Source organism: Centropristis striata, chromosome 3, assembly GCF_030273125.1.
Source record: "Centropristis striata isolate RG_2023a ecotype Rhode Island chromosome 3, C.striata_1.0, whole genome shotgun sequence".
NCBI classification, from domain to species: domain Eukaryota; kingdom Metazoa; phylum Chordata; class Actinopteri; order Perciformes; family Serranidae; genus Centropristis; species Centropristis striata.
Window position 1 is genome coordinate 7,063,952 of NC_081519.1, and position 18,022 is coordinate 7,081,973.

General features: G+C 40.3%; 1 protein-coding gene across 2 annotated transcripts in view; it reads left to right on the forward strand.

The window, feature by feature from the left end:
- Nucleotides 1-18,022, forward strand: part of LOC131968346 (voltage-dependent calcium channel subunit alpha-2/delta-3-like) — a 38,753-nt gene that overhangs the window by 6,929 nt on the left and 13,802 nt on the right. For both annotated transcript variants that reach the window (XR_009394032.1, XM_059329179.1), the window contains exons 5-15: nt 1,361-1,420; nt 6,189-6,351; nt 6,894-7,025; nt 8,703-8,763; nt 8,856-9,006; nt 9,229-9,303; nt 9,419-9,508; nt 12,975-13,088; nt 14,139-14,217; nt 15,484-15,617; nt 16,006-16,023. Coding sequence is in view for 1 of the 2 variants with exons in the window: in XM_059329179.1 (XP_059185162.1) it covers nt 1,361-1,420; nt 6,189-6,351; nt 6,894-7,025; nt 8,703-8,763; nt 8,856-9,006; nt 9,229-9,303; nt 9,419-9,508; nt 12,975-13,088; nt 14,139-14,217; nt 15,484-15,617; nt 16,006-16,023 (1,077 nt within the window). In the remaining variant the exon portion in view is untranslated. The remainder of the gene's footprint in view (nt 1-1,360; nt 1,421-6,188; nt 6,352-6,893; nt 7,026-8,702; nt 8,764-8,855; nt 9,007-9,228; nt 9,304-9,418; nt 9,509-12,974; nt 13,089-14,138; nt 14,218-15,483; nt 15,618-16,005; nt 16,024-18,022) is intronic.

An 18,022-nucleotide genomic window follows, 5' to 3' on the forward strand; every position in this document is an offset into this window, starting at 1 on the left:
AATTGAGCAGATAAGTCACTTGGAAAAGCAGACTGCTGTATAATGTTCAAAGACCAATTCTGTATTATATGTTAATGTAAAAGGTCCGTCTGGAATACAGTCTTGCATGTAATTTATTACAGTCCAGGCCTGAGCTGTTGTCAGTCTCACAGCAGCAGCCTGTCTGCGACCTCTGCACACAGGAGCTTGTAACCAGTTTAATGCCGCAGCTCGCAGGGACTGCTGGGAAATGATAACGTTTATCTCCTGCCGCCTGATCCCATGTGTGCGACAATTCATGACAGTCCGGCCTATAAATTACACACAGAGGGAAGCGCTTAATTTAATAAACATGATTTGATTCCCTGAGACGCATCAAAATACCAGTGTGTTTAAAAAAAACAGAGACATGAGAAAATTACAAAATACAAGGCACAAATTTGTCTGTTTAAAAAAAAAAAAAGCCAGCACCAGCTCAGGTGCGATAAATCCAAATCTGATGACGTCATCACTTTGCTCCAAATTGAAAAGCGAGTTTAAAAATGACCTCAATGAAGCGGTGGAGGTCGGGTGTCTGCGTGTACATTTCACAATATTATAATATTCTCTATTATAAATCAGAAAACATTATATTTATTTCACTCATGGTGTTTTTTTATTATTTTTGTTTGCCAACTGCTGACGACATGAGATCTCACCGTGAGGTCAATTGAATTTGGTCACCGGCACCGCCTCGGTTGTGTTTATATAGCAGTTATTTTGACACGTGTGACAGATGTTAATTACCTGCTTGGCTCCGAAGGCGAGGGTGACTGTAACGTTTAGGTGGCGTTTCCCCCGGAAACACACAGCCAAGCACATTTTCACAGGATCCAGTTATTACAGGAGCTGTATCGCTGCTTTGGTATACACGGCGTGAAATCTCCTCCATCAATCATTCCCCAGCTGCACTCCACAGTAGTGCCCCAGATTTTATGCATATTGTTGCCCCTTAAAAAATACAGCAAGGCTTGCCAAAAAAATGGGAGAGACCTCGTTCAATACTGCGTTTGATTTAAAGCAAAAGCTGGACATGGAGTTCATCCAAAGATTAGTCTGAAACCTGACAGTGGTCCTCGATCATGTTCCTCTTCAATGGAAAGACATTTTGTTGAGGTTTTATAAATAATAGGCAGAGTAATGTGCAAACAGCAGAAAAACCTCTGGGAATTAATAGATGTACTGGGAGCTTTTGGAAAAGTTTGTGGAAGATTATTTTATATTTCCCAACGCAAGTATGCATGTTTTATATACAAATTCGGTCGTTTATATTTTTGTTTAAACATATTACAATATATGTATTAGATCAACTCTTGTTAACCCATGTTTTTCCTCCTCTCAGCGGCTGGTGGAGGCAGCAGAAGAAGCGCACCATCAGCACGAAGAAAAGCCCGACCTACAGGTGAGCTTTGTCCCGGACAAAAGAAAAGAAAAAAGGGACATAATTATTAAAAATGTAATGTGTCATTGTGTTATAACGGGATGAATCATTTTTAGTTGGACCGGGCTAGGGAGGAGCGGCTGCAAGGTGAAAGAAGGGTAATAGGCCCCTATAAGTCTTTAATTGCGTTGGTATCGTCCTTCACACTGATGTCCTGTCAGCGGTTTGATACATAAAGCTTCTTTGATAAGCAATGGCGAACATATTGAAGGCTGCAGCTCCGTGCTGTCATAACTCATAATAACTGTTTTTTAAGGGTAATCGTAGAGCAGAAGCGGGCCTGTGCTGCTGCTGCTGCTGCGGCGCCTTTAAGTTCACTACGGTAACTGAGGAACTGTAAGACAGTATGTGTAGGAGATCTGGTGTTGCGTGCAGAATTAAAGGCTGAATTTCAATTAAAGTCGTAACATTCCTCGGGAGTATTTGCTCTCAGTCTGTGTGGTAAAGCAGAGAGCGAAATGTGAGACAGAAGTCGGCCTGCATCGCTTTTAATTTTAATCGTATTTCACAGGATGTGCTCATGTGCTCAGACTCTGTTCAGCACATTATTTAGCGGCACTCATTGCGGATTTCCAGCGCGCACAGAGCTTCCTCAGAGTCTGCAGAGGGAATGCAGTATTTCTGTCCTTTATTACTCTCTCTCTCTCTCTCTCTCTCTCTCTCTCTCTCTCTCTCTCTCTCTCTCTCTCTGTCCAGTGGACAAAGATAAATGAAACTCTTTTGCCCGGTGCATTGTTTCACTTTCATGGCTTTAGATTGGAAAACCCACTCGAGCAACAAAACACTGAAATAACGGCAGCACTTTACAGTTAATAGTAGCATTTACATCATAGGAATACATTTACAGTCGGCCTGTTCCCTGCACGTTTCTCTGCTGTTCACACAGCCAGAACAAGACAGGCAGATTGTTCCTGTTAGAGATTTTCAAAAAAAATATGACTGCTATTTTTAACTAATAGTAAAAGAAAAAAGATTTGCTTTTAGTGTAATCCTTGAAAATATTATACAGTCTTGAATACAGCTGCAATATGGATTTGCCCCTCTTAATAGCTTAGATAGCTTACAAAAACACATTATTGAGATTTATGCATGTGTGCACTTGTTTTCATTATACATCTTTTATTTAATTATATTTGGGCAGTTACTTCTGCAGGAAAACTTGGTTTATATTTTCACTAAACCACAATGAATATTATATTTATGGACTCCAGAAATATATAAAAACATCAGTGATGATTTTATGTGATGATTTCATATGTTTTTGCTGAAATATTTAATAATATTTCTGTAAAGTTGTAGAGTTGATAGTTTTATGATTTTACATTTTCTTTTCTTTTTAAATTGCTATAGACAAACCTCTCTCTCTCTCTCTCTCTCTCTCTCTCTCTCTCTCTATATATATATATATATATATATATATATATACAGATTTTTTTAAATAATGTGAAAAAAAATCCTGTATACCTTTCATAAGTTAAAGCCATTTGAATAATTGTATTCAGGCGGTTGACGTACAGTGCAGGCCTATCAGAGACATTTCATCTCAAAGGCCATAAAAAATAATAAGGAAAATTCAATATCCACCTGCGATAATGATGTGATGTCATGATATTACTCCTTGTGGCATCATTTAGCCAGCCTCGCCTCCCCTGACACTGCACATTTTTCACGCACCATTTCACTGACCACAATGAGATAAGCCGACTGCTCTTATCTCAGCTGCTTCGTGTCAGGACAGTCGGGTGTTTGCATTGACCCGAGCGCAGTCCGCAGTTCAAGGGTGTGCAGATCAGGCCTGATGCAGAATAGAAACCTGACTCTTACCTCAGGAACCATTTTATTCTGCTTTTCCTTTCACTTTATACCATTTATGTGAGCCAAGAAAAAGCCTCTAATATGGTTTGTAAATCAGGACCATTTTAGAAATAATTAAACAGTTTAAACAGCTTTCATTAAGAGTTTGTGCACATTAAAACTTTGTTTAATCTTTTTTTTTTTGTCAAAACCTTGTGAAGTTAACAGCCTCAGGTTCTGCTTTTGTGATTTTCCCTGAAATATCAGAAGCTTAAGTTAAAAGTAAAAAAATATAATGTGTAATTGTTTACTGACTGTTTCATTTTTCTTTCATGAGAAAATAAAAAAGAAAGTAAGAGAAGGATCTTTGATAAATGTTAAAATCTACATTAATTTATTTTTCTGCTGGCTGCTTTTATCACGGTAGTTTCTAAGAACCATAAAAACTGAGTTGTCCCAACAACAATGCCACAAAATGATGCTACAGAATTGCTCTAAATGATTAATATAATAAAGTGTGCATTTTATTTTGTTCATAAGCTAAATGTTCTTATTGCTCACATATTACTGTAACTTACTTTTTAAACAACACATCATCCCGTTCAGCGATGTGATCCGTAACATCATATCGAGGTGTTTCTGAACGAATTTTTGACTCCACGAAGCTGTTAGTTATAAAGAACGGCAGTAAGAGCAGGGCCTGCTCTGTATAAAATAAAGCTTATCGAGAGCCACCATCTCCAGATCTCAGAGTGTGGGTGCACAGTCGGGCCCGGCGGTGTGTAATGGAGGACAGATCTCTGCAGTGGGCCTCCAGCTAACTGCAGTGGTGTAAGAGTCAGTGGGGCGTCTCGGAGAGCTGCAGTGTCCCATGGCCTGCTCTACAGTAATAACCCTGGTGCTTAACGTGCCTCTCTACAGCACTATCAGTTCTGCTGAGGGTGCACGTTTCTCTCCCCTGCTGCTCCCCCTCTGCAGCAGCACCCCACCGCCACATCCACTCCCCCCGCCCTGCCGCAGCTCGTCAGAGAGCTGCTCAGGCGTGGTATGAGCTGTCAGGGGCTGCTTGATGGTGATGCCCGCGCGGCCTCCCCCGAGTGTGATGCTGTAGAGTCCATCACCCATCTCTCTCTCTCTCTCTCTCTCTCTCTCTCTCTCTCTCTCTCTCTCTCTCTCTCTCTCTCTCTCTCTCAGTGCAGACAATAAGGACCACAGGCCACAGAGAGGCCGCTCAAACAGGATGAGGTAGTCTTTCTTCAGCGGGCAGTGAAGGACGGGACAGGCAAACTGTTGGGTTTCACTTTAGGAAGGCCAGACTTTTCACTGGCAGTCATGAAGTCCCCATAGCACATCCAGGTCCTTTTTAGACATCAGTGACAATTACAACAGCTGTGGTTTTAGCACATTCTGACACACTGGGAACATTAAAAACTGCATTTACTGAACAGAAATCCACCAAAAATCTGCACACAATCGCATTTGTTAATAAGAAAATAATGTAATGAAATACTTTAATGGTTTACACCCTATTTTATCATCTTACTTTTTTTGTTATTGTGACATTTGCTCTTTTTTTTTTTTTTTTTTGCATATTTAAGGCATGTCAGGTGATCTGTCCTGGCAGGTATTTGAAGGTGTGTCTGTGTCTTAATTCTCTGCCTGACTAATGATGCTTGAAACGTCATTTTGGTAGTAAAAATAGATAAATGTTCATGGGAGCATTATCTAGTGTGTGGACTCTATTTCTCCATTTTTTAAATGTTCTTCTGTCCAGCACCTAGTATCTATAGTCCGGCTGTGTGTAGAGATTTTTTCCCAACCCCTGAAAGGATTGGTTTATATTGTTCTGTGCCTTAGTTTGGTATTTCTTACTCTTAAACTTGTAGATAGTTACATCCATGTATGGGACTGAAACACATTTAGGTTGCTGTAATGGTTCTTCCTGTCCATACTGGATGGCCAGATTTTCATCTTTCTATTATCATCTCTGCTGCAGCAACACTGTCAGGGGAAACGCAAAGAGAGAATTTTTTAAAGACTGTAACTTTGGAACTCAGACTTTAGTTCAACTTTAGCGTGCACTTTTTCCACTGTGTATTTCTTGACATTAAAATCCCATTAGGAAGGGATCTCTTGATGGCTGGTATCGACAGGAGAAATGATAACAGCAAGAAAAAAGTGTTTTCAATAGACATGTTGGCATGTGATTATTGTTATCTCTGGAGCTGGAAGGAGATCATGCACTCAGTTCCGGCATATATCTGTGTCTCTGTATGTCTGTCTATACGCCTAATCTTGCATATTACTGGATCAATAAGCATAATATATTTTTTGTGTACATTTATGACTGCAGGCACAAAAACCTTGTGTGGTTGCAGTTTTGAAAACCCAGTTATTAACTTTTTTCAGACATTAACTTACTCTTCACTCTTCCTAACCTGCCAGCAGAAGGGCACTTTTGCACAAATCACATAGCAAAATTCATTTTTAAACTAGCCTTAAAACAAAACTTACCCGGTCTGCAAGGCCACAATTTGGCCTTTTTTGTTGCTCAAAAACTGGAAAGTCCTTTACCTTCCTGCTCTCTGTTGGTGTCTGTTTCCACAAAACTCCATTCAAAAAACAAGGAAAATAACAAAGCAGCTCTTATTACCATCCAATTGTACCAATTAATTTAGATTTACCATATTTTTTGAATCTGTACAAACATCTCCAGTAATTTGGCCAACTCAGAATCCACCAAAGAGCACCTCTATCCAGGTATTCACCCTCTTCTCACAAATGACAGTTGATTGTGATTTAACTTCTCTTTGTTTGGGAAGGTGGAGAGATACGCCTGGCAGAGATCTGCCCTCTACCTAAGATGCTTTTAAAAATGTGAACCGATCCTTTAAGTATTAATACGGACATTTGCCGTATTCACTCTTTTCTCCAGTATGAGTACTTCAACGCCGTGCTGATCAATGAAGTGGACGAGGAGGGCAATAACGTGGATCTGGGAGGAGAGTTCCTCCTGGAGCCCAACGACCATTTCAATAACCTGTCCGTCAACCTGAGCCTCAGCGTGGTGCAGGTGCCCACCAACATGTACAACAAAGGTGAGAGCTCAGCCCACAGCCTGCACATAATCTGAGCGTTATTTGTGAGCTGATGAACGGGGAGGAGAGGAGGGAGGGAGGAAAGAAAGTGAGAAATGGTAGCTGAAGCTGTATCAGTGTCACAGGCTGTGTGAAAGGGAGTCTGGGGATCGATAGCCGTCGAGACATAAAGGGAAAGTCTGGAGGAGTGGACTGGAAAGAGTGCAGAGGGGGGGGGGGGGTGTTTGTCATATGCTAGCTGTTCAGGCGCTTCTTGTGTGTGTCACCTCTCCCTGAGTATCACTGGGGCTGCTTTTGTTTGGCTATAATGGACTCCCCATAACTCTCTGTTCACAGCACAAAGGGAGGCTCGTCCAGCAGGAGGAGGGGAGGGGATGATTTTGTCACAGGCTTTGTATCTCCTTCAGGGGGGTCAATAAGGGACAAAGGTCAACTGTGCACTCAGTAATGGTGAGCAGGGTGATTACTATTATCAGCATTTAATTTACTTGTCTCTCTCCCTCTCTTCCCTCTGTGTCTTTGCCCACATCCTCCTCCCTCAGATCCTGACATAGTGAACGGAGTTTACTGGTCCGAGGCTCTGAATAAAGTCTTTGTAGATAATTTTGAAAGAGACCCAACACTCATCTGGCAGTACTTCGGGAGCGCCAAGGGTTTCTTCAGGCAGTACCCTGGTGAGTCCCATCACACTGTCAGTCTGTTGGCCGTCCTATCGTCTGTCCCTGTGTGTGTGTGTGTGTGTGTGTGTGTGTGTGTGTGTGTGTGTGCTGTGTGTGTGCTGTGTGTGTGCTGTGTGTGTGTGTGTGTGTGTGTGTGTGTGTGGGAAAAGAAAGGCTTGTCTCAAGGGAGCCATCAGCCGTCAGCGCGTGAGAAAAAAAACGGATCAGAACAAATGATTTAGAATTACTAAAGGGGTAATTTGGCTAATGTTGTAATTTTACAGACCATCAGAGAGGATGCACATATACAGACTGTAATTAATCAGAATTTGCCGGTGTGGGTAGACAGTCATACTGAGGAACAGTGCGTGGCTGCTGGATCCAACCGAACTTATCAGACCGTTGAAATATAATGAAACAGGCGGTGGTCTCGCTGCAGCGCTGGAGAGACGCTACAGAGACGAGACACAACTGATGATATTCTGATGTAGATATGGACTCTGTGTGTTTAATGTATTAAGAGCCATTCATGAAAAAAAGTTTTAGCCTTTTACTAATATATTCATTATTTAAATTTTATTTGAAATCCCGCTTTACTGAACTCTTCCTGGCTTCTGATTTTTGTCATAGTGATATGAAATAACTAAAGAGTGAAAACATTAATAGATAGACAGAGCCCTAAACATGTAGATTACACTGTAGGCAGTGATGGAAAATAATTAGGTATATTTACCCAAGTACCTTACTGAAGAACCATTTTCAAGTACCAGTTTCTTTCCTTTAGTACTTACATTTTATGCTGTTTTATGCTATTACTCTGGATTTTAATAGGGAAATATTTCACTTCCTACATTTACCTTGCAGATTAAGATTTCATATACAAAACATTAGACGTTTATAAAATGAATAACTTTATAAAATAAATATTTTCCTGTAAAACACTTCCAAATGTCTCATGACCTGCACTCAGGGGTGTTTACTAGTCAAATCAAATCAAACTTTATTTATATAGCGCTTTTCATACATAAAAATGCAACACAAAGTGCTTTACAAAAAAATAAGAATAAAAACAAACAATAAAAATGACAAAACCCACCCCTCCCTCCCCCAAATACATATCTGTAAGTATACATACACAAACATGCACACACACGCATTTAGTCATGCACGCACACAAACACACTATACTAGTGATGGTCAAATGAAGCTTCATGAACCATTTTATTTATTTTCTGAGCCCACTAGATGGCGCTCTCTGCTCACTGAATTGTCCTAGCTTTAGCCCTGTCCTTTTAACAAGAGCACCATCTAGTGGTTCATGAAGCTTCATTTGGACATCACTCGCTTTCACTAAAGTTCACCCGATCAAATGAGACATTGGACGACCAGCTGGCGTTTAAATCCATTTGTGGGTCTTTAGAGCTGCCAGAGCAGCTTGGAGAGCATGATCAGGAAGTGATGTGTGTTTGGATATCAGTGGGAGAAAACTTTAGGTGTTTATGTTTGAAATCACGTACTAACATATTATTCATAATTGATTGTGTCGAATGCACACTGCATATTGTGTTGATTTTGTGTATGTGAGAAATGTCCCAAATGCCCCCCAAAAAATGCAACAGACTGCATTCATGGTGTATTTATCCTCTGTAAAATGTTATTTTCTGTCTCTTGACTCCCTGATATGCTTCACAGGAGTAAAGTGGCATCCAGATGAACATGGTGTCATCGGCTTTGACTGTAGAAACAGAAAGTGGTAAGCCTCTACCAGGAAAAATAAACTTCTCCTGGTGTAGATTTCTTTTTCATATTCTGCAACAAAATGTATGATATAACTCCATATTTCAGGTACATTCAGGCAGCAACGTCTCCAAAGGACGTTGTTATCTTAGTGGATGTCAGTGGAAGCATGAAAGGACTGAGGCTGACTATCGCCAGGCAGACTGTCTCCTCCATATTAGACACACTTGGAGATGACGACTTCTTCAACATTATTGCAGTAAGTTTTAGTAAAAACTTTCTTTGTTTGTGTCTGTTTATTTTTCTTTGTTGGTTTATATGTTTATCTCTCCCTTTGTCTTATTTCTCTGTAATCTCAGTCTTTTGCTGTCTATTTTCTCAACAAAATAGTTTTTACTTTCCGTTAAGCATTTCAGACAACTGGAGTCAGTCTTCCATGAAAATATACCTATCTTTCTAAATGTTATTTACCCTTTTACAGTATAATCAGGAGATCCACTATGTGGAGCCTTGTTTGAATGGCACGTTGGTCCGAGCCGACAGAACCAATAAAGATGTAAGTTGATGTCAAACTGACGTCTAATGAATGAATATACCTGGATCGTATCAGGTTGAATTTGCGTGATTAATGTTTAAAACCTCTCTTTTCCAACTTTCTTGTTATCTGTCAGCATTTCCGTGAACATCTGGACAAGCTGTTTGCCAAAGGGATCGGGCTGTTGGGAGACGCTCTGGCCGAAGCGTTCACAATCCTGAATGATGTAAGTTTCTGCACAGAAAACCTCTCTGTATCCGTGACTGCCTGTTTAACCCATTGAAGCCTGAAAAGCAGATACGTTGTTTTGTAGTATTTCTATAAGCTCTCAAATACTTTTTGAATTTCATTTCTATCTGCTACAGAGGCTGAAAAATCTATTATTTAGTAGAAGCGTTGACACTTCTGTTGAATTTCCAGAAAAACTTCAGGTTTTAGGGGCTTATTTTAAAATCGCCCAGAGGTTTTACAGGCGTTTTAGGCGTCAGTGGGTTAATAGGAATGCTGTGCAAACACACATCTTCTTCATATTCCACTGAAATAATGTATCACAGAGCAGAACAACTAATTATTTTTCACTTTACTGATTAAGTGACAAGGCTCTTGAGTATTTGTGAGTTTTCACAAAATTATCCATTTATTTATTGATTCATTTGACATAAAATTAATGAATTTGTCCCCAGCTATCACAAGTGCACCTTGTTTTCATTTAACTGAAGGACTCCACTTGACTAGAACATTAGGGAAAACTTTCATTTTACAAGCCACATTTGTTTTCAGTGACAGGAAATGTTAGAGTACAACCGTCCGCGTGTTCGCAGCTGATCATAAAAAGTAGCACACTCCAGTCGAATATATTTGAGCGTTCGAGAGGTGTGTCGCCTGTCGAAACGCTCCAGCGCTATCCCTGTTCCACCCTCCAAACACGGACACATCTATTCTGAATCGTGATTAATGGCTCTAATTAATGTCGATGATTAATAATGGGGCTGATTGGAACACAAAGCAGATAAGGCCAGGAGCCACGCCGCACTCCTTTTATCTCCCTGTTTTCAGGCGAGCTTTGGCTGCGCCGCTGAAGCTGAGGGACTGCAGCTTTTACCTCTGCATTTGTCAGATTAATTAAAGCCCTGCAATGAATATGGTAATCAGGTAGCCTGTAGCCCACTACTGAAACTCATTGTTACGCCACTGCCCGGTGAATGAAGTCAGAAAACAGCCTATCTCAGACCAAATCAAACAGAAACTCGCTTCACTTCAAGAGCACTGCAGCATTTTCATCAGAGAAAAAAAAAAACTCCCTCTCACACAGGCAGAAGAAATGAAAGAATCACAAAACTGAACTGCGAGCATATAATCAAATATTTTTAACATATTTTAACATCACAAAATGTCTCTTATTGAAGGAAATTAAAACAAGATCATTGATATACCTCTCTAACAACCAAGGCCTGGGATTGATTAGATTTTATCAGCATCAATTACTTAATGATTCCTGTTATTGATTATGTCTTTTATCATTAACATTAAGATTTACTAGCTCTTATCTGCTTACAATACTGAAACAAATGGCATAATATACAGCCAAACAAAGGCGTATCTATAGGACAGATGCTCAGCAGCAGCACAGAGTGCAGAGAGGCTTCAGTAAAGACTCCTGACACTCTATCGCAACAGATCCTCCTCTGGATCAGGGAGTCAACGTGAGACATGTAAATGCATAATTAATTAAACTCAACATAACACAAAATTAGGCTGTTTTGAATCAGCAATAAAAGCTTGACTTTTTGTGTAGGGCATGTGCTACAGAAACAGAGGGTGAGAGGAAAGGAAGCTCATAATGAGAGCTCAGGTGAACCAGATGAGCTGTCGACCCTCCAATGTCAGCCAAATTGTGAGCCCACAGACCGTGGGAAGGACGTCACACACTGTACCCACTTTTTTTTATAATCCTTTATCAGAGAGGACAATTAACAGTGGTATTCAGATCATTTACTGAAGTAGAAGTAGCAATAATCCTCTTTAAAAATACTACACTTCAAATAAAAGTCCTGCATTACCTAACCTAATAACCTTAATTTAATAAAAGTATGTCGGTACTTAAACTATAATGCAATGTAAGTGTCAAACTAAACGTGTTCACTGTGCAGTAAAATGTCCCAGGGTTTTACTATTATACATGGTTGCCCATATTGTTGGAATCATTTTGTTTTCAGACACAATCCTCTGTTAACTGTGATTTCATTTTCATTGTGATATGTTTGGAAGAGATTGATTAATAAATTAATACAGTTTTGAGAAGATATACACTTTATCTGTCAAGAAAAAATCTCATTGTCACAATCATTTCATGGAAAGAGGTAAAAAATATTTTATTCCAACTTTATGAGCGACCGTGTATATGATGTTTTTGGATTAATATTACTGCTGCGTTAATGTGTATATTTAATTTAATTGCTGCAGATGTTTGAGGTTGTGCTCATTTTATTCCTTTATATACTGTTTAATCTAAAGCAGAACATCATATTCTATCAGGGCATTATATGTTTGTAGGTTCGCTGTTCTGTATCAGATCCATATATAGCTAAAAATTCAACTTTTCTTGGTGTCAAAAAAAAACACAGCCTGATTTTTAGCTTTGTAACAATTTTACAGCTAATCCAATGGTCTTGTTTTTTAAAGATTTAGTTTAACTTAATGAATAGGAAAATGTTATCAATCCATAAAGAAACCCTAAAGAGAAATGCACACTTAAAATCACCAAATATGGATATTGGTACAGGAAGGCTATGAACTGTAATGTGAAAATGAACTAGTAACTTAAACTGTAAGACAAATATACTGGAGTAAAAACTACAATAATGACCTCTGATATGTGGTGGAGTAGAAGTAGGCCAGTAAAGTACATGCACCTTGTAAAGAGTAATTGTACTTAATTATATTCCATTAATACAATTTAGTTTGTTAAAGCACAAATATTTATAATCAAATGAATGAAGGCTGAGTTTAATCTAGCTGATACAGTTTCAGGGCCCTGGCATTGTGTAGGCTGGGACACTTAATGGAACAGAGCCATCATTGTTTGTTTAATAACACCTGTGCTTTTCAAATAAAAAATAGTTTTCTGTGGAAAAAAAGCTTTCATTAAAGTTGATTTCTTATAATTGAACAAAAAACATAGATTACAATAAAACATTTTTGAAAAGAATTATGTTCTCATGAGCATAAAACCGCAGAGCCAATGCAAACTGTTAAGATAAATAAAGTATAAATACTGTTTCTGTGGTGAAACAGCTGTCAGACATGAACATAACTTCTTATTTGACGAGGCATCACTTTTCTATCAACAAGAGAGTTGTGGAGGCCTCCTGATGCTTGGCCTGTGTGATTTTAAAGCAGCTGTGCTCAGCAGGTTTCATCCTGTGATTGTGTCACTGCGTCCTGCTCTTTCTCTCCACATTCACTCTGTTACAGGTCAATAAACCACTTAATTACCGCGATGCATCTTCTGGCATCAGAACAAAGTGAACCACACTCCTCAGGTTTATTTACCAAGACGTTCTCTGTATTTTATTGACTGACGGCTGCACGGCTGCCATATCAGACATCCTCATCATGTACAGACAGCTCTGTTTGTTTAATGCATATCTTATTTCTCATTTATATCTTCATGTTTTTCTCCCTTTCTGCAGTTTAATCAAACTGGACATGGCAGTTTGTGCAGCCAGGCCATAATGCTGGTGACTGACGGCGCGACTGAAATGTATGATGACGTTTTTGAGAAATACAACTGGCCAGAGAGAAAGGTGAGTCTCTTTACTTTCTTTCTTTTTTTTTTTTCTTCTGTTCCACTAGGTGCTTAACTGTCAATGTAACCCATGTCCTTTTTCAGATTTTTCTGCTGGCTCTGCACTTTTCTTCCAGCGGGGATAGATGTATGTTTTAATACTTTGTGCCAGCTGGAGCTCCTGTCTTGATGTTTTGAGGAATTGTTTTCTTACTTCATTATTACTCATAACTCTGCAGTGTACAATCCATGTCAGTATGATGTTTTTCAAAGTGTTGGCGCATTACAGCGTTATATTCCCCCCACGAGGAATAAAACATGGGAAACTAACTGCTTTCAAGGATAGAGTTTGTATTCCAGGAAGAACAGTGCGGAGAGAGCACAGCAGCTCAGTCTCGGAGGCTCTGCTGTGCTCTTTCCCCACTTTTCTTCCTGGACCCAACGATGGGTTTAAAGTCTTTTGTTAGCCTCCCTTTGTACGACCTAAATGCAATTGAAATGAAATGGACTGCTGTGCCACTCACAAAGCAATAAAAACAACAGCTCAGGGGCTTTTGTTCAGTCCTATCAAGCATAAGTGTGCTGGCAGTGTTTGGCAGGGTACAGGGCAGTATTTGGCAGGGTACCCCACCCCCCTCCCTCCCTCATACACCCTCAGGGCCGCTGTATGGCAGCCATTCACTGTTTTCTATATGCTTCATGCTTAGCAAAGCATCTGGAGCCAATGAGCCGTGCAGGTTTGGCAAAGTGTCACACAGCGTTCTTTAAGAGGACAGTGGAACATGCCCTCATGCCAAACCCCCAACAAAAGAAAATTAACTGAATTAAACTGCAACTTGGTGAATAACTAACTGTTAAAAAAATGGTGAATAATGGAAAGAAAGGGCTGAAAAAGCCACTTAATGCTCAGTGTTTCCTTATGAGGATGATGCTACTTCTTGCCCCAGAGCCTGATAGAATCAGGGCAGGAAGATAAAGTACTAAGGACGCATTAAACATCACTTTGCATGTTTTTTCTTTTAATCCTTCCATCTTTGAAACTGTCGACATTTATGTGTCCTCTGCACAGGTGCGGATATTCCCCTACCTGATTGGACGAGAGTCTGCGTTTGCTGATAACCTCAAATGGATGGCTTGTGCCAACAAAGGTTTGGGACTTTTTGATAAACGCTTCTCAAGACAGCTCCGCGTTGGAGTGTCGACTGCGGGCTGATATGGTGTTCCTGCAGATGATGATGGTTGAGGATGTGTGGGTATCCGTGTGGTTTGGTGGTATATGTGTATGTCATGTGTGTGCGTGCTTGTGTATATGCTGCCTCAGAATCTTTCTGCCAAGAGGCAATGAAGTGGCACTTGGGAGGGTCAGAGGTCAATCCGCTCTAATCCCTCTTCCTGTCAGAGTGTCTCCCCCTTGGCTGCTCGCTGCTGATGGCTCCCACGTGTCAACGCTCTGCATGAGTGCCCTCTGGAAGGGAAAGTCACAGCCAGGAAAACACATCACAGAGGGATTGTGGGGAGGCAAGCCCCCCAAAAATCCTTACCCATACACACCCCCACTGTGGAATAACCTTACATGTCCAATATGAAGCATTGTCAGCAACAGCAGGAGGTGACACAAGTCAATGGCTCCTGTGTCGCTGTGAGCCGAGACGGTTTCCATACAGTGCAGGAATGTCAGAGACCGGCCTGGTCTCCTGAAAATTACAATCCAGTGCAGCAAAACTAAATGTCAATTACATTTCAAGGGAAATATATTTTCTCCTAGATTACATTTGTTCTTGTGGTATCACAAAAACATTTCTGCTCCATGGATGTCCACACATGGAGCAGCTCAGTAGGGATTGTTGGGTCAAACAAAGGACTTTCACCCTGGAGACCGTGGTTAGTGTGAAACCAAAGTCAACGTTGATTTATTTGCATGATAAACAAACTAATTTTAACCCAAATCGGGATCTTTTACTAAACCTAATCTAGTAATTTTGTTGCCTAAACCTAACCAAACTGCGACCATTTCAAAACCTCAACAACATGTTTAAACTGTAGTTCTGTTTCAAATCACATCATTAATGTTTGAAATTGTGACTATAATCTGGGAGAAAATGTTTTTTTTTCTTGAAAGTTAATTATAAATGCAGTTTAGTTATACGGGAATGTTATTTTTAGGAGACAGGTGCAGGGACTTCAGCAGCAAATTACAACATTTGTGAAGAGGTAAGGAGTGCATTTGGGGAACTTGAACACACGTGTGTCAGATGCAGGACTAAACATGCTGATCCAATACTTCCCTCACCTCTGGATATCACTTTTAATATTTTTATGTGCAGTCTTGAACAGTCCAAATACATATGAGACTGCACACTGTGGAAGATATGTCTGTCGTACCTCATTTTAGGCTAATGTGTGTTGAATTGCAGGATACTTCAGTCAGATCTCCACGTTGGCAGACGTTCAGGAGAACGTGATGAGGTATCTTCACGTCATGAGCCGCCCGAAGGTCATCGACCATGAGCATGACACTGTGTGGACTGAAGCCTACGTGGACAGTGCTGTGAGTGTGTTACAATGCTTTACTTGTCATCAATTCCTGTTAGTGCCATTCCCATTTTACATTTCTATATGAGTGAGTGAGACTGCATGGTTGTCTGTACAGTGCAGCAGCGTGCTTTGATTCCACTGCCAGGTGCTTCAGTTTGTAGTAGTTGCAGAATTGGTGTTTATTTGTCCGTCCCTGTACTGTACAGTGAGCGTGCACATGTTGTGGTCTGCTTTCTTATCATTACTCTTCATGCTGCTGGAATGAATCCTCATTATGAGCTTCATTAATCCGCATGGATCCTCCTCCCCCCGTCCTACATCTGCGTCCACAAAGACACAATGTTCAATGTGAAGGTTTTCATCCACGACTCAACCTGAATGCATCTCTTCTTTCATTGCAGCTTTCCCAGGCTCATAAGGTAAATATATATGTGTCATCTGATGTTTACATGCTCTCAGGTTCAATCATGTTCATAAAAAATGATTTATTGTCTTATTACCTTGGGCTTGGGTGGTCCTCAGAGTTACTGCAGGGGGGGTACCAGGTTATTGTTTGATCATTTTTCATTTCTATAAATTGAAATATGTCCGAAATACACATGAACATGAAAGCAACAAAATATTAGCAGCGATAAATCTGCATATTTATTTAAAAAAGAAATCCCTTACCCCGGTTCTGAAAACCATCTCCCTGCAGCGGTCCAAAGCTCCTGTGCTAGTGGTGTAAACACAGAACACATTTTCCTCCAATAACATCTTCAAGTTGCACAAAAATCAGTGACACAGTCTGTTTGTGCCGTAAACTTCTTATGGCAGTTCGTACTCACTCACTTAAGTTACACAGTGCAAGAACAGTAGTTCAGGATGCAGAGTGGGAATGACAGACACCATTCTAGTTATTTCAAGTCAGAGTAGCATCAAAATAATTTTGAAGCTGATATTTTAAGGCAAAATAGTTTCATGTAATCATGTTGATTTTAATTACCCAGCACTGGTGACTAACTGTTGCATCACCCTTGAATCTAGGTGCAATCATGAAAGCTAGCTAATCTACACTAAAACATGTATTACTGAAACATATTAGCTTTATTATTCAATCCAATCCAATCCAATCAACTTTATTTATATAGCACAATTTTAGCAAACACAATGTTTCCAAAGTGCTGCACATCAATAAATAGATAACACAATGCAAAGAGATGTAGAAAACAATAGAACAGTAAAATACAATAAGATAAAATACATTATCTTATTATCCTAAGTGACATTCATCTGAGCCACAATCAATCATTTTGTAACTTCTTGGGCAAGAGAGTCTGACATACTGGGTCAAAGTTAGTCAATATTATAATATTAAATAGCCTAGTATTGTTTGCAAAGTAAATACAGGCCACACAGGTTGCTGTAGGCCCAGTTTAACATTTAACACAACTTTTTATAATAGAGGGTTCCTAAGAGCTCCTTTGCCTGAAAGATGTTGAAGTCCCCTGTTGGATTATAAACGGATCGACCAGAAGCTGTAGGAAGTTATTCTGAACCCGCATCAGTAAAAATAGATCACGGGGCAGGCTATCAAAGGTTTCCACAGGGTCTCAAATTTGAGTCATGTTGTAAAAAAAAAAAAGTATAAGTGACTTGATAGGTTAAATAGCTGCTTATTGTTCCAATTTTTCAACATTATGCTTCAATACTTCTTAGGAAATCTAAAGTGAAGAGGGGCTCTTCCCTCTGAGGGGCAGGAGGTGTAGAGGAGCATTTATTGTACTTTGCTCCAGTATGGAGACCAGGAGCATGCACACACACACACACACACACACACACACACACACACACACACAGAAGGGTTGGGAGATTGTCCTCTGGAGTGTGTGCTCTTGTATCTCAGCCTCAGACACACCATTCATCATTCTGTGGATCATTGCATTTTATCTCCTAAAGCCCATAATAAAACTGACATTGGAGGGGAGACCAAGAAAGGGAGGGAGAGAAAAGGGAGCGGGAGCGTGGGGAGGTGTTAAGCGTCCGTCGTGGCTTTACCTGTGTGTGTGTGTGTGTGTGTGTGTGTGTGTGTGTGTAGACTGAAGCAGTCCAGTTTCCACTCCCATTGTGATGAATTTAAGGGACCCTATTCTTCATTTTGTCAAGCTAGATAGTATACAGTGCTCGTTTGCTTCATATGCATGCACATACACAAATGAGCATCAGCCACACACACACACACACACACACACACACACATACACAGGGACAAAGGCACGCTCAGCTGTGTCAACTGACGAGGTGAGGGAGTAGCAGACCTACTTTAACAGCGCTCGTGTACTTAATTATGTCAGCCTTCATCCCACTGAACTGACCTCGTCTCCCCCACGTGAGACTCACACGGTTCAGGTTTGACAACAGAAAGGCTGCGACCAGGAT